Below are 15,692 nucleotides of genomic sequence, written 5' to 3' on the forward strand. Positions count from 1 at the left end.
AAAGGGAAGAGTGGGCCAAAAGGCTCCTCCACATCGCAACACTTGGATTAGAGTTGGTACAGTCAGGTAGAGGAGAAGCAGGAGGACAACACTTCTTGACATGGATGTTTTCATGTTTTCCAGCTTTGGAGAAGGTGACAGGGGAGTTTCTCCCCCTCCCTCGCCTTTCTTCTCGGCCATCCTTGCTGCCTTTCAGCCCACGGCCTGTGATGATGCTGAGGAGGCCTGGCGCAGCCACATCAACCAGCTTATGTGTGACTCAGATGGCTCCTGTGCAGTGTATACATTTCACGTGTTCTCCTCTCTGTTTAAGGTAGGGGTGCTCCCTCAACCTTCCAAGAACCAAGATCCTCCAGGGAGCCAGATAACTCCTGATTTAAAAAAGGGTTATTTGTTCTAGGATTGTCCTATTTTTCCTCTAGATACTCTTAACTTCTAGTTAACAGCTCTCCTCTGCAGCCTCAACCTACTCAACCGCAGAGTGTATTATGAAGACAGTGACCTCAGATGATTTCAGTTGCCATGAAGTACCTTTCACTTCTGCCACTCTGACTTATTGACATCCTCAATCTTGGGCAAACATGACATCAGAACCATTAAGGGGACCTTCCGCCAACCCCATCCTACTTACTCTACTCCCTTCCCTGGGGACATATGCTCTTTTTCCAAAAATCTCAAGATTTTTAAAATTTTTTTCTATTGCTAAGACAGTGGATTTTAAGTGTTGTCAGCCAAAAAAAAAAAAAAAAGGAGGTTAATTACATGTTAATTACACAAGATTTAGCAACTATACAATGTATATTTCAAAACATCTTATACACAATGCATATTTTTCTTTGCTAATTAAATCAAATTAATAATAAAATTTTAGAAGTCCTATCCCATGCAAATAAAGTTTTTTTCTAGTAGCTAAGTCAAAATGGCCTTTGCAAATGATCGCTATCCTCCCTTGCAGAATATTCAGAAACGATTCTGCTTCCTAACCTGTGATGCAGCCAGCTACCTTGGAGACAACCTCCGGGGAATTGGATCCAAATTTGTCAGCTCTTCCCAGATGCTCACCTCCTGCTCTGAGTGCCCTACACTTTTCGTGGATGCTGAGACCGTGAGTATCCCAGCCCTGCTCTGGTAGTGAAAGGCCTGCTTGGCTCAGGGTAGCATGTTTGTGTAGTGGTTTGTTTTAAAGACCTTCAGTGTTGTGAGCAGTACTGTGATGTGACTTCCAAAGGGCTTTGGATCTGTGGGGTAGCCCAGGCTGAGACAAAATCATTTCAGAGAATCAGGAGAAAACATACATCTGTGCTCCTTCCATGATCTTGACACCTCTCCCTGTTGACTCTGCCAGCTGTGCATATGGCTGGATAACCTCCAGAGCTGACCTGACCAGGTTGACCAATCAGATGGTCTTTAGAGACAAACCATCATCACTTTCCCTATCCCCAAGCCTCAGACACATCACCCTCTGGATGCACACAGCCCAAACCACAAATGACGAGTTTAAAGAAGGATTAAGACAATCTCTGGCTGCCTGCTGAATGATAACTTTCTGAATATAACTAACATAAGACTAACAAGTTCACATCCCCCATCATATCACGGAACCATCACGTAAGGTGAATGACTTCTGAGGTTTGGAATCAATGAATATGTTCCTTGATTTTTTTTTTTAAAGTCTGTGCAGAGTCAGTCTAAGAACCTCACTGATGGTTGGCTGCCTCATAGCAAGGAATACAATATGAGAAATCACTATTATTTTAAATACAAAATGAATATGAAAGTCTTTGAACCATGTGATGTATTATTGGGATGATAACAGAGCAAAATTACAAATTTCACACCTTATTAAAATGGATGGTACTGCTCTCCCTCTTTATATTACTTCTAAATATGTCTTCTCTGTATAGCCATGACTTTGTGTTGGTAGCTCATCTCCCTAGATGTTTTAATACAAATTATTTCCCTGCCTTTAGCTCCTTTCTTGTGGACTTCTGGACAAGCTCAAGTTCAGTGTTTTAGAACTGCAAGAATATTTGGACACCTACAACAACAGAAAAGAGGCCACTCTCTCAGTAAGTTTTTGTGTTTTTTGTGCATATGCATTCAGGTAAAACCGAATGAACCCAACCTCTGAGTTCTTGGGAGGTGTGAATAATCCAAGATAGAATGCAGAGGGAGGAGACAAATTTAATCTTTTCCTCTCTTTGAGATTACAATCCTAATATAATGGTTACAGAACTGCCAATAACATTACTTATATAAATGGAACCTACAGGACAGAAAATGTTGAGCTTTTACTTTTCACCTCCCCTTATTTCCCAAGAAATTCACTTATGTCTGTCTTTTTCTAATGACAGTGGCTTGCAAATTGTAAAGCAACATTTGCAGGCGGATCAAGAGATGGAGTGATTACCTGTCAACCAGGGGACTCAGAAGAAAAGGTAATAAAAGCCTATTAGAATGTATCTCCTCTGTGGTCTGACATTGTGCATTGGTTTTGATTTATCTAAGAAGCATGGAACTTGAGAAAAGAAGAGGCATAATGAATTCTCATATATTCCCACGAAACCCATAGATTACAACAGAATGACATTCAAGTCATGCATGATTGTGTGTTGATGGGATTTGGGGTTTTTTTGTTTTTGGTTTTGTTTTTTTTTTCCTCTTGTGTGGGAAAAATAGAAGTATAAAAATAACCTTTTTTGCTGAACACTGTATAACCATACTAATCATTTCCTAATAAATCTGTTCTTAATTCAGAATAGAAAACCACTTAGTTTCTTCAGTGAGGAAAATTTCTATTGCCCTTTCACCAATCACTCCAAAACAGATTTTCCAGTTTAGAATACCTTTAAGGACATACCTCAAATCAACTGGCTGGAAATGTATTGTAAAGACAATGGATAGAAGAGTATGAATGGATTAAAATCACCCATCCTGTAGTTATTAAGTGCCTCCTATTTTGTCCTCATGGTGGCTAAATAGTGAGCAATACATAAGACCTTTGTCATCAGAGATCTTCGGCATTAATAAAAAAAAAAATCAGAGGTGTAAATGTGATAAGGCCAATAAGTACAGGAAAGAACAGTAAGTTCTGAGAGCACACAGTGAGGCAGCCTGATCAAATGAGAGAGTAGTTCAAGGAGGATTCTTCGTGGTGCATTATCTAGGTAGAGATCTAAAACATGAGCAAGAGTTAGCTGAGTAGCCTGAGGCTACTCAGAAGTGAACATGGCCTCGATAAGAACAAATGCAGAAAGCAACCTGGAGCAAAGCTTGAGAAGAGTCTGGAGAAGCTGGCAGAAGCCAGATCATGCAGGGCTTGGGTGTTGCACAGCAGTGGTAAGCAATCGGAAAGTTTTAATAGCAGGGTATAATTCGACCGTGGCTATCCTGCTCTATTTACTGTGGAAACAGAATGAAGTGGTCAGGTCAATCCTCCTGCTGCCCAGTCTCAAAGGAGGAAGTGGAATTACATTATCACTACTGGGAAAGCATTTTAGATTACAAACCCTCCAAGGGATCCAAAAACATCTTCCTGGGTAGAATTAATACTTTACTAATGTAAAAAGAGATAAACCTTGGGATAAAATTTTTCAGATACCAAAGACTCAATTCGAATTTGATAACTTTTACTGAACAAGTTTATTGTCCTGAGAGTAACTAACTCTCTTTGCCAGCACTGGGTCACTTGGTGAGTCCCTCAGTACATTTTGTGAAGAGACTAGAGATTGAACAAGCAAACTACAAGGCTAAGAAATATCTAGATATGATACTGAAGTATCATTTCTGCCTTCTTGAAAACATGTATGTATGTGTGGAGATATATAAATATAGATTTTATTTTTTGTGGGGTTTTTTTATTATTTGATCCTCTTTGGATGGGAAGCGAATGCCAGTTTTGTATGTGGAAAATCTAAAGCTTAAAAGTTTCTCATAAAGGGTGTGTAGTGAGATGTACAGTTCAAAATCACAATGAAGACTAGTGTTTCCATCAGTCCTTGCATGTGGATCTGTGATGTGCTGCCTCAGATAATTTGAGACCAATTTTCACTGGATATCCCAGGAGTACTATAAAAATAAAATAATACCTCTGTTTCAGTAGCACCCATTCCTTCTGATTCTATCATTGCTTCCCCGCTCAAGTGTTCAGAGACAAATTCAGTCCAGAGACTAGTTACCTGGTTAGATTTGCAATTAGCACGAACTAGTATAGTTTATAGTATGATTTATAAAGTTATATGTAAAAATAAGTTATCTAAACATTTACCACCAATCATTAAGTCCTATTATATTCACTGTTACAAAAAAATAGTGAAGTATATTGTGATGATACAGAATTTATAGAAACAGTGGTTAAAACCAAATCTATTATTAATACAAGTGTGTACAGCTTTCTGGTTAACTCTGTGGATAAACAGAAATTCTAGTTAAACTATCCTACTTCTAAAATATTCTCTTTTTAAAAAAAAATGTATTCCTACTGTGCTTAATTTATTTCTGTTAAGCTGTTTTATTTTTAGAAGCTTCTCATTTCCCCCCTTAGTTCTTTGCCTTTCAATTATTCTTCCTATTTATTTCCTCATCATCTACCTCTTTATTTACTTCTACAGTCATATATCATTTAACAATGAACAGTGTTCTGAGAAATGCATCGTTAGGTGATATCATCATAGCAATATCACAGTTTATTTACACAAAAAGGAGGATAAACCACCCTCAGTGATATAATATTATGGAACCAACATCTATGTGTTCTTTCACTCACCTAAATGTCACTATGCAGCATATGGCCTTTTTTTTTTTTTTTTTTTTTTAGGCAAACATGATTGGTAATGACTTCAGCTTCTTTGGGATTATGATACCAACTCTCCTAGGATAAAGCACAGTTTCCACTAGAGAGGACATAAAACGGAGTGTGATGTGCATGTGTCTCACAAGATAAATTTCACTCACTTGTGGACACTGCCTTACTCGTATTTTCTCAGTCTGTGCATAGCAAGAGGAGAAAAAAAGTCTTTTTTGCAACTTAAAACCAGCACTTTTAATTAATTAAGAACTTTGATTTTCATGGACCTCCCCATCTCTTGTAGAATTTATTCTGGAGTAGCTACTACTAGGTTGTTTGAGTTAATATAAATGTAAGTCAGGGAACAAAGTCTCTTGACAGCTCTGGCTTCCCCAGGCAGTGGCTTTAGTCTTGGCCCTGTAACTAATTAACACAGCTCATGTCCTCAGCTTTGCAAAAGCAGCCTCAGGAAAGCTGGAGATGTTTCTACTTCACTTGTTAAATAGGATTTAACAATGACACAGTCATAATGCAAAAGATATTTCTGAACACTACTTGAACATTTGATAATTTACATTTGACCCTACTACATTTCATCTTACCATATTCAAATCATCATTCCAACTATTAAGAAGCAAACAGAATTGAAGTTGGTGTCCAGAAAGACCCTATCTCTTCTTAACTCATGAACGCATCCTGTGTTCTTATACAAGTTAAATGTCAAACAAGATTTTTCTCAAGTTCAGTTGTAATCCATTAAACTTCACCCTTCAGATATTGTCAATCACTCCTCCTCCTATAAGCAATACTCTTTCCTGTAATGGCTGAAGTTAGTTTACAGTTTTCTTGAAAACAGTAAATACCTAAATGTGTCTTATCTTTCTAAGCTTTGAAATATACTCATGACTAAAGTAAAAAAAAAAAAAAAAAACTACTCCACAAACACGATAGTTGTCGATGTGCCAAACCTGAGTGTTATTAACAAGTGAGTGTATATTTTTCCTACCTGTTTAGGAGGTCAGATGCCCCTGTGTTCCCTGACTGCAAAGCTGCAGCATTAGGCAAGGTTACCTCCTATCTGGAATCTAAATTTTATTCCATTTAGTATAAACTCATAATTTTCAGAAATTAAATATGATGAAAATAATAGCCAATATAGTACACTGTCAAAAAATCTCCTAGATTTTTACTGACTAGTTATAAGCATAGAACCCATCTGGGGACAGAAACAGAAGAAACAGATGTGGTTCTACTACTTGATAGTCAGCCAGAATTAGATTATGATGGGCTTTTGAAGTTACTCTTTCAGTTGTTTGTGATCTGTTCCATCTTTTTTCTTGTATTACAATTCCTAATACACCTTTATACCACAATTTATCATATCTCTGATTGTATATAAGGTATGTTGACACCAAATTCACATCTTCATACATGTATTTTGTATAATGATGAGAATATCCTTCTTGGGTTTTTGGGGGGTTTTTTTCTCATTTTAAGAAGCTATACCTCCAAATCTGATTTTATATATCAAGTCTTATCAGGAAACCAGGAACAGAACTTGAAGAAGATTCCTGTGACCACATAAAACAATGACATACCCACAATATGCTCAAGAGAACATTAGGTCACTGGAACAGATGAAGTTTATAAAGACTTCTACAGGGATTATTCTTAAAACCCACATACAGGAAAGCAGTAACACAGACAGTTAAAAACATGTCAACATTTTCCATGAAAAAGCCCCTTCACAATGTCATTTTCATTATGTTTTTGGGACGTAAATTCAAATGAGGTCCCAGGCTATGGCCCAGGAAAGGATTCTAAGACCATAAGTATCAAGGAAGCTTGAACTAGCCTACCTAAAAAGGAAAACTTAGGAAGGATACTGAAAATGTGTTCATTAGAGTTGGCCATCTCCCAAGAAATACACTATTTTGTGCCCTGAGAGCCAAATGACATTCCTCGGCACCTAGCTAGAGTTCAGAAAGTTCCTTTGCCTTTATTGAACAGAGAAGATTTGATTTAAACCCATTTGCTGACCTCCTCGGATTCCGACCCTGTTTTGAAAAAGATGGCAGCTTTCCTCAAGACCATGTCATTTACTCAGCAATGCTGCATTCCACACTGCTAAAAAGTAGATTCCAGGGTAGAAACACTTGCTTTTTAACATGCATACCAAACATTTAAGTCATATTTGATGTGTTCCAAAAAGTCTTCACAGTTGAAATTATGTGTATATATAGGTATAAGACTGGCCCTGTATGCCTGATAGGACACTGTGCTTTAATACATAAGGTGTGGTTACAGAAACCTCTAGACAAAGTTTTTGTGAAAATGGTAGGTAATGCTTCAAGCCACAGAATCCTTATCACAAGCTTCAAAGATGTTTACCTTTCAAAGCTTTGAGAGAGATCCACATCCAATGTCCAAAAAACTGCTCAGTAAACCTAACAGCCAAAAATGTGCCAACTCCGTGTGATATTAGCAATAGGTGAAGGAAAAAGAAAACTCAGATGATGGGGTAGGGGTTATCAGTAGTGTTCCTTCAGTTACATTGGTAAATACTAATAAATAATAATTTGATAATTTTTCTTCTATGTACTGTGCCTTATGTTAATATATTACAGTGATAGTTCAGAGATTTTTTGAAAGAACCTTAAAATAAGAGGTTTTTGTTGTCAAGGATTGGAAAATGAATGAGTGAGTAGGTCCTTAAGTATTTGAAAATTCAGAATCAGATATATTGTCCTGCAACTAGGAATGGTCAAATTGACTTTTTAAAAAATATTTTGTCAAGTTATGATTATCTCTTCCTAAATACAAATTTTCACTAAACCAATTGTATGGTTATGATAAGGTAAAATCAAAAATTGGTAGCTATATTTGAAGATGACTCAGTGACAAATTTGTATTATTTTAAACTAACAATCATTTTTAGAAATTGTCTACTAGAGAAAAAACATTACAAAAAATAAATTGTAGGAAAATTACTTGTCATCTCTCAAACTTGTTTGATAATATACAGTGTCTATTCCTTTGAAATAACAGTATTTAGCAATCCTATAAAATACTCTTAATGTGGAAGGCAATCTGACTAAAGAAAATGCGACTTGAATTGTTAATTATACTATGTTAATTTTATGGTCATAATTTAGTAGATATGAAACTAGACCTTCTAAAGTCTCTACCTTAATTAATATAAAACAGTACTATAATTTGGGACTATAGTTCTTCAAAATTACTCAGCTCTCTCCACAGTTTTACTATGTTCACATATTTACATTTATACACTAAAATGTGCAAGCAGTAAACATTTTACTTCTGGTCTCCAAGACTGACTTGACAAAATCTAAACCAACTAATCAGAGAACCTAAAAGATTAAATGTCCTGTTTCCCATTAAAGCTTGTTTTTAACTGGAGCGCTGTGCATGTTGAACGGGTACAACACTGGCATCCATTTATCAAGTTTGACCAGCAATGCTAATACTGCTGACGGTTCTGCTCTTAGACGAGGGCCGTGCTTTCTGTTGCATGCATACACTGACCCTGTACTTTCTTTCCTTTCCTTTGTTTCCTGTGCCATGCTTGCTGTGTAGCAAATGGAATCTCTTGCAGTAAGTTAACTTTCTTTCATACTCTATGTCCATTTAGGCATGGACCCATAACAAACCTTATTTTTACTGTTACTATTATAATCTCTTAGCATGTTACCCTTTTTCATTTTATTTTATTTTATTTTATTTGGTAAATTGAGATATGGCAGTTTTTATCAGTAGCATTTTGGGCTGCTCTTGCCCCAAAGTAGAAACCTACATTGCTATGAATTCTCATACTGTCGGTAGTATATTTTCAATAATAACTACCTTATTTGGTACTGATGAAAGTCAAGAGTTTTCATAGCTAGGTTTCACCCAAAATTGTGATGGGAACATTGTTTTTAAATAATACTATTTTATTTATTTGCGAGTTCCTGGCAGTTATCTTTCATTCTATATTTTAAAAGATTTCCGTAAAAAGAAGTTTAAATGACCATAAAATAAAATGTTTTACTGAAACAAAGACCCGGTGTAGGTTAATTAGTGTGTGTAGCTACTTCTTTAAACTTAGGTGGGTTACTAATACTGAGAGATCAAATAAATCTAAGCAAAATTGGTTTTCCAATAGAAGTAGGAAAGGGATAGGAGGAGAAAGGAAACTTAATTCAGCAGTCTTAGCATGAATTTCAGTAACTTATAAATCAGGATCAAAAGTATTTTCATAATAGAAGTAGAATATTCTTTCTAAAACCTAAATTCTTATAATTTCTCTCCTTAAACTGGTTTGGAGGAAAAATTTTAAGTCACCTCAAAGCTCTCAATTCTGAGCTGAGTGGTTTATAATCTATTAGTAAAAGAAAGGCTCTATTTGTCCTTCCTTAGCCCCATTTGAAAATTGAACAGTGAACCATTTAGTTTAAACCACATATTTTAACCCATTTTCCCTGATGAATGCTAAACCACAAAATCCTGTCTAATGAAGGCTGTTCTTTTCCTTTTGCAGAATCCCATTCAGTCTAGGAACTAACCTATTCTTGAAATAAAACAGGCAAAGTGTAGATCATACAGCTCAAAGAATATTATGAACATCGGTGTTGGGATTACTTGTGAATTTTTGTATCTAGTATACATATCGAAACATTAGAGGTTTCCATGGGGCTCAAGGGCCATTTTATATGACTGCTTTTAAATGTTCTCTGCACAGAAAGTTTTAAGGTATTTTAATAATTTATTTCTTAAGCCTTCTGGTCCCTTTATACCTCTTTAATTAGGCAAACATTTATTGAGCTATGAGTAGAAGTCTCATATAGTACAGTACTTGAGAAGACTTGTGTAACTTATCTTTACAGATGTTAGGATGAGTCTGTACCCTAGATGACAGCTGAAACTATTACACAGAGCAATTTCCCAAGAAGGGATTCAATTTATAGATTTAACACCTATAACTACTTAATGTGTGCTTTTCAACTATACTTTTGATTAAAAAAAGAAACTTTAAAAGCTATTTATACCTTATAATAATTAACACAACCACTCAGCTATAATTTGTAGGTATTTAAGTGGCAAGGGAAATGTCGTGATTCACTCAGTCCTTTTATAGCTACTACTACTCTCTAGTTAGTCGTCTTCCATTGTATAGAATGTAATATTCAATATTATACTGTGAATTTCTCATTGATGTTTGTGGACTGGATTCTGTTTTCTGCTATTTGGTATAACAGCTAGTTATGTTTTGTAAATTTAAAAAATGTGTTCATCTCCACTGAGATTTCACTGATTAATATAATAATGATCCTTAATAACTATTTCTTCCCATGCACATTCTCTCTTTAGCAACTGGAACTATGTCAGAGATTATATAAGCTACACTTCCAGCTGCTGTTGCTTTTTCAATCCTACTGTAAACTCATCGGCCAGGTGCATGAAGTGAGCTCCATGCCAGAGGTGAGTCCTCATGCTTCCCAGCCGTTCATCCCACCATGAAAATCATCACTTCGTGGTTTGCTCTCTGTCCCTCCTACCCTGTTTACACCTGTCCAAGTGATTTTATTTCCAGAGTTATTTTTGCACAGGCACAAGTTAGAAATAAATGCCCTGGGTTTGTTTCAGTTCTTATTTTTAAATGCGTTTCCAAAGCCAGACCAGGACTAAGATGAGAAAAAGAAAGACAGCCCCAATTTAGGGGCAGGTGTCTTCTTACCTGTTAAACCCTAAATGCCTCATTTGAATGCCTCTTATCCTGGCCCTAGGTCTGGGCATCCTCTGAAAAGATTTCTCATGTTGTGGTTTTTATTATTCACATTTAGCCTTTCATTACTTGCCCTGACCTGGAGGCAATAAGGAAGTATCTATAAGACATGACTGGTTTTCTTCAATTTCCCTGTCCTGCTTAGCATCAGGATGCTTTCATGTTTTTTAAATGTAAAAAGCAAAATAACTTAAACTTTCTACTTACAAGTGAATCAATATAATCCTGAAAGTGAAAGTGAAGTAGTGGTGGTATGCACCCATTGTCATGGAAACACATGATGAACGCCTAATTTGTCTAGATGCAACAAAGATGGAAATTGGAAGCTTTCTGGAAGAAATCACATTTGAGTGGAATCTTAAAAGATGAGGTAGAGTTATAGAGTTGAAATCCAGTAAGAACAAAAGCACAGGCATAAATATGGTAGCAGAAGAGAGAAAGGAACTACAAGCAGTTTAGTATTACTAGGATATAAAATGAAAGCAAAAATAAGCTATGAAGTAAAGGAGGAGAGAGAGGTAAGGGTGACATTGTGGAAGATGCCACACCTGGAAGTATTTAGTATGATCTTTATAATGTGGAGAATGGATTTGATGACAAGTAGACTGAAGTCATGGAGACCAGTTGCAGTCTGCTTAAATAGTATAGACAGCAGAAGAGAGTTTGAACTAGGACAAAAGTGCTAGGTGTGGAGGGGAGGGGAAAAAAAAAGAGTCAATGAAACTGATGTGGGTGATGAAGGAGAGGACAGAGTTGAGGACAATACTCAAGTTCTACCTCAGCTGAGCCAGTGACCAATGGTGCCACGGCTGAGACAGAGATATAAAGAGGACTGAAGCCATTGTACATCCAGGCACTCAAACCTTCTTTCTGCCTTCTTCACCATGACCAACATCTTACAAGTGGTTAGATATGAAAGAGCTAAACTCAAGTTCATCATCATAAAACCATCGCAATGAAAACATAGGATGAGGACGGAGCCTGGGAAAGCTCAATGATTACGAAGGTGAGGAAGAACCACAAAAGAGGCAGAAGATGACAACCATTTTTCTATGTTTATTACTCAGTTTGGAAAAAGGGGGAAAAAACCTATAATTTAAGTATACTTTCAAATGCCAACTTCAAGGAGGCATCAGTCAGAATCTACATTCCTCTACACTAAGTCCTCACATAAAAGAGAAAACACTTGGTTACCTATTATTTGCATGTGGTCAAGATAAAGTTTACTCTCCATACTCCTTCTAAGCAAGTACTAACAGGAGTCCATCTTTGCTCAAGGAATAGAACACATGCAAATACACCATTTTTTATATTAATAAAGCACTTGGAGAAAGATGGCCAACTAGAGGTACCTAAGGCTTATTCTCCATCCCCCACCCCAAGAATGACCAAAATAATGAACAACTACATTTTAATCAGTGACTCAAGGAGTGGTAGCAACTCTGTGGAGAAACTCAGGATGGGTTCCCTGCCTCCCATTCTCCCAGAATTGGGAAATCAGCTGATCCTGGGATCAGCTCAGAACCAGATAGAGAAGTTAAGCAGGAAGCTCCTAGCAGTCTCATTACTGTAGCACATACTCACAGTCTTTGCTACTGGAGAGTCCTGCTACCCTCACAGGCTCTGAGCCCAGTTTAGGGAACTGCCCAGAGTTTACACAGCTGAAGTGCTCCAGAGAAGGTACCTGTGAATGCATATAACCACTCTACTCCATGAACCTGGTTCATGCTACACTGCGCCATCTTGAAGTCTGAGCCATTGCTAGAGTGTGTTCTGCTCTTCAGGTTAGTTGTCACTGAATTTCTCCATTGCTGAAGCTCTGCCATCACAACACCAGGCTCAATTATGGAGGTACACTGTTCCCCATTCAAGCTGCTGCAGCTCCCTACCACCTGGAAACAAGCTGCCTAGGAGGCATTCCATCTCTCCCACCCTAATTGTTACTGTACTCTGCCTGGGTTACCTAGAGCCCAGGCCCAGTGGATTAGTCATGACCCCTGTACCCAAGCCCATAACAAACTTTACCTTCAGGGACCAGGCACTCCAAGCCACTAGAGAACTCATGCCAGAGCTTCCAGAATAGCTGTGACCCCTCAGCACCTGAACCAGCCTGGTGCCTTGGCTCTAGGGAATTAAGAGTTTTGAACTAGGAAGCAGCCATACCCTAGGACCCAAGCCCACACAATGCCCTGCCCCTCCAAGAACCCGCATTTCAGCCCAGTGGAGAAGTTGTGCCCCAGCCTGTAAGGCAGCCATGTCCCCTCAGCACCTGTACCAATCTTGCGCCTCAGCCCCAGGGAATTGGACCCTTGGTCAGGCAAGCAGCTGCAACTCAGCCCCTGAGCCCAAGCAGAATTGACCCCAGAGAATTGGAACTTTGATCTAAGGGAACAGTTACATGCCTGGTGCTCCAGCCCATGTGATACCCAGCTACCCAAGAAACATAGCCTCACCTGAGCTATGCCATACCATCCTCCACACTGAACAGGCACAGCATCCACCTCCTTGAGTCTGAACCAGCCCTGCAGAGCCTGAGCTGAGGCACCCTACCTCTCTGAGAAATGAATTGTACTGTTCTCTGCCTGGTGGAACCCAAATCACAGCTATGCCCCACTATTCTAGGGTCTTTGTTGCCACTGCACCCAGCCTGAGAGGGCCTGGGCCACTGCCATATCCTAGCACCCCAAGGTCCAGAATCACCAACCTGTGGCACCCCTCTCCTAGTGCCCGAATTGCTTCTGTGCCCCGTTAGCTCCAGAACCTGAGTTGTAGGTGTGTCCTGTTTCCAAGGTCCTGAGACTCTGGGATACTCATCTTCCCTAAAGCCATGGCAGTACTATGCCCCATCTCCTAGGATCAGAGACAGTTATATCCCTGCCCCTGGGATCTGAACCACTGGGCAGTACCTCAGAGTTATAGACCATGGCTTTGTAGGAGTTGCATTCACCCATACTTAAGAAAGTAAACTTGTACCTATGCCATGGGTACCGCTGAAATTCAAGACACTGAGCCTAAGACCCCAGCTCTACAGCCACTCCAAGCACTTGTACTCTGGAAGAAAAGCACCAATGTGTCTGTCATGGCCTGTGTTGGACCCAATACCAAGAGGGATCTCTTCAGTGAAATACTCCACTATGTAGAAAATCAGAACAAGAAGATCCCAAAAGCCCTTGTTACCAAGAACCCTAACAATGTACTTGCCACCACCATTGCCAAAAACTTCTGTAGCCTAGGCCACTGAGATTCCCACAGTCATCACTGACGTTGATTACAGCTGAAGAAAACTACAGGGAAACTAAACTACTGTGCCTACCCAGAACCAGAGCCACCACATACTACCCAACCAATAACTAGGACCCATTTGCAGATGACCATCTTTCCCTATGAAAGTCATTCTATAAAACTGGAAGAGATGACTGTTCCACATGCAGAAGTATCGACAGAGACATAGGAAACCTGGAAAAGCAAGGAAACACAACTTCACCAAAGAACAAAATAATTCTCTAGTAACTGATCCCCAAGAAATCGAAACTTCTAAATTCCTTTTCAGGTATTCAAAATAATGATCTTAAAAGTAAACTCTGTGAGCTACAAGGCAATATAGACATAATTCACTGAAATCAAGAAAATAATTCAGGACCTGAGTGAGATATTCAAAGAGAGATAACATTTTTTAAAAAATCAAAAATATTGAAGCTGAAGAACTCAATGAATGAAATAAAACATATAATTGAAACCTTCAAATCAGACTAGAACTGCAGAAGAATGTCTTCCTTGAATACAAATCTTTTGAAATAACCCAGCCAAAAGGGGGTATAAAAAAAAAAGTAAAGAAAGCCTACAGGACTTGTGGGATACCGTGAGGCAAACAAATAGTTGCATCGCATGAGTTCCAGAGGCAAAAGAAATGGAGAAAGGCACAGAATGCTTATTTAATAAAATAATTTTGGAAAGTTTCCCAAGTCTTGGGAAAGATATGGACATCCAGATCCATGAACCTGAAAAGTTCCCAATAGATTCAATGTAGAAATGTCCTACATGTAAAAGGTACACCAAGCCACATGATAATCAAAATATCAACAGTTACAGGCAGTGGGGTGGGGATAGAAAAAGTTGACATGACCTATAAGGGAGTCTCCATTAGATCATCAGCGTGTTTCTCAGTAGAAACCTTACCTTACAGACTAGGAGAAAATATGATTATATATTCCAAGTGTTGAAATTAAAAAAAAAAAAACTCCAGTAAAACAGTACTTCAGAAATAAGGAGAAATAAAATCTTTTCCAAACAAACAAAAACTGAAGAAATTTATCACTACTACTGGATCAGCCTTAGAAGAAATACTTAAGGGAATGCTTCAACCAGAAGTAAAAGAATGATAATTGTTATCATAAAAACAAAAACAGAGCAGAGAGGAAGAGCATGAGAAGATTACCATTAAGCAGGGACGAGAGGTGGGAGGGAATGGGAGAGAGAAGGGGAATTGCACGGAAGATGGAAGGAGACCCTCATTGTTATACAAAATTACATATAAGAGGATGTGAGGGGAAAGGGGAAAAAAAGAGAGAAATGAATTACAGTAGATAGGGTAGAGAGAGATGATGGGAGGGGAGGGGGGATAGGAAGGGTATAGGAAAGGCAGCAGAAAACAACAGACACTAGTATGGCAGTATGTATAAACGTGGATGTATAACCAATATGATCCTGCAATCTGTACACATGTTAAAGATAAGAATTCATACCCCACTTGAGTCAAATGTATGAAATATGATATGTCAAGATCATTGTAATGTTTTGAGCAACCAATAAAAAAACTATTATAAATAAATTCATAATATTCCATTATACTAATGTTAGTGTATAAATCTTTCAAAACCCTAGCTTGAACATTAAAAGTCAAAAATGGCCAAAAATAGCTATAATAAATTGTTAAGGACTATATAGTCTAAAAAGATGTAAATTGTGACAATAAAAAATATAAGGTAGGGCTGGAGCTGGAGCTCAGTGGCAGAGTGCTTGCAAAGCACGTGTGAGGCACTGGGTTCAATCCTCAGCACCACATAAAAATAAATAAAAGCCATGCCGTCCATCTAAAACTACAAAAAAAAAAGTTTATATATA

General features: G+C 38.1%; 2 protein-coding genes across 15 annotated transcripts in view; one reads left to right on the top strand and one right to left on the bottom strand.

Annotated features, from left to right (window-relative positions):
- The window catches only part of Fry (FRY microtubule binding protein), a 376,400-nt gene that overhangs the window by 349,396 nt on the left and 11,312 nt on the right, over window positions 1–15,692 (top strand). For 7 of the 10 annotated variants that reach the window (XM_048800797.1, XM_048800790.1, XM_048800793.1 and 4 more), the window contains 6 exons: window positions 124–313; window positions 956–1,105; window positions 1,971–2,069; window positions 2,355–2,438; window positions 8,384–8,401; window positions 10,157–10,267. In XM_048800797.1, coding sequence (XP_048656754.1) covers window positions 124–313; window positions 956–1,105; window positions 1,971–2,069; window positions 2,355–2,438; window positions 8,384–8,401; window positions 10,157–10,267 — 652 coding nt within the window. The remainder of the gene's footprint in view (window positions 1–123; window positions 314–955; window positions 1,106–1,970; window positions 2,070–2,354; window positions 2,439–8,383; window positions 8,402–10,156; window positions 10,268–15,692) is intronic. The other 3 variants (XM_048800792.1, XM_048800796.1, XM_015484195.2) reach the window with 1 other exon arrangement.
- Zar1l (zygote arrest 1 like) overlaps window positions 1–15,692 on the bottom strand; it is a 65,806-nt gene that overhangs the window by 23,117 nt on the left and 26,997 nt on the right. The gene's annotated exons all lie outside the window — the stretch shown is intronic.

This window comes from Marmota marmota, unplaced genomic scaffold, assembly GCF_001458135.2.
Source record: "Marmota marmota marmota unplaced genomic scaffold, marMar, whole genome shotgun sequence".
NCBI lineage: Eukaryota > Metazoa > Chordata > Mammalia > Rodentia > Sciuridae > Marmota > Marmota marmota.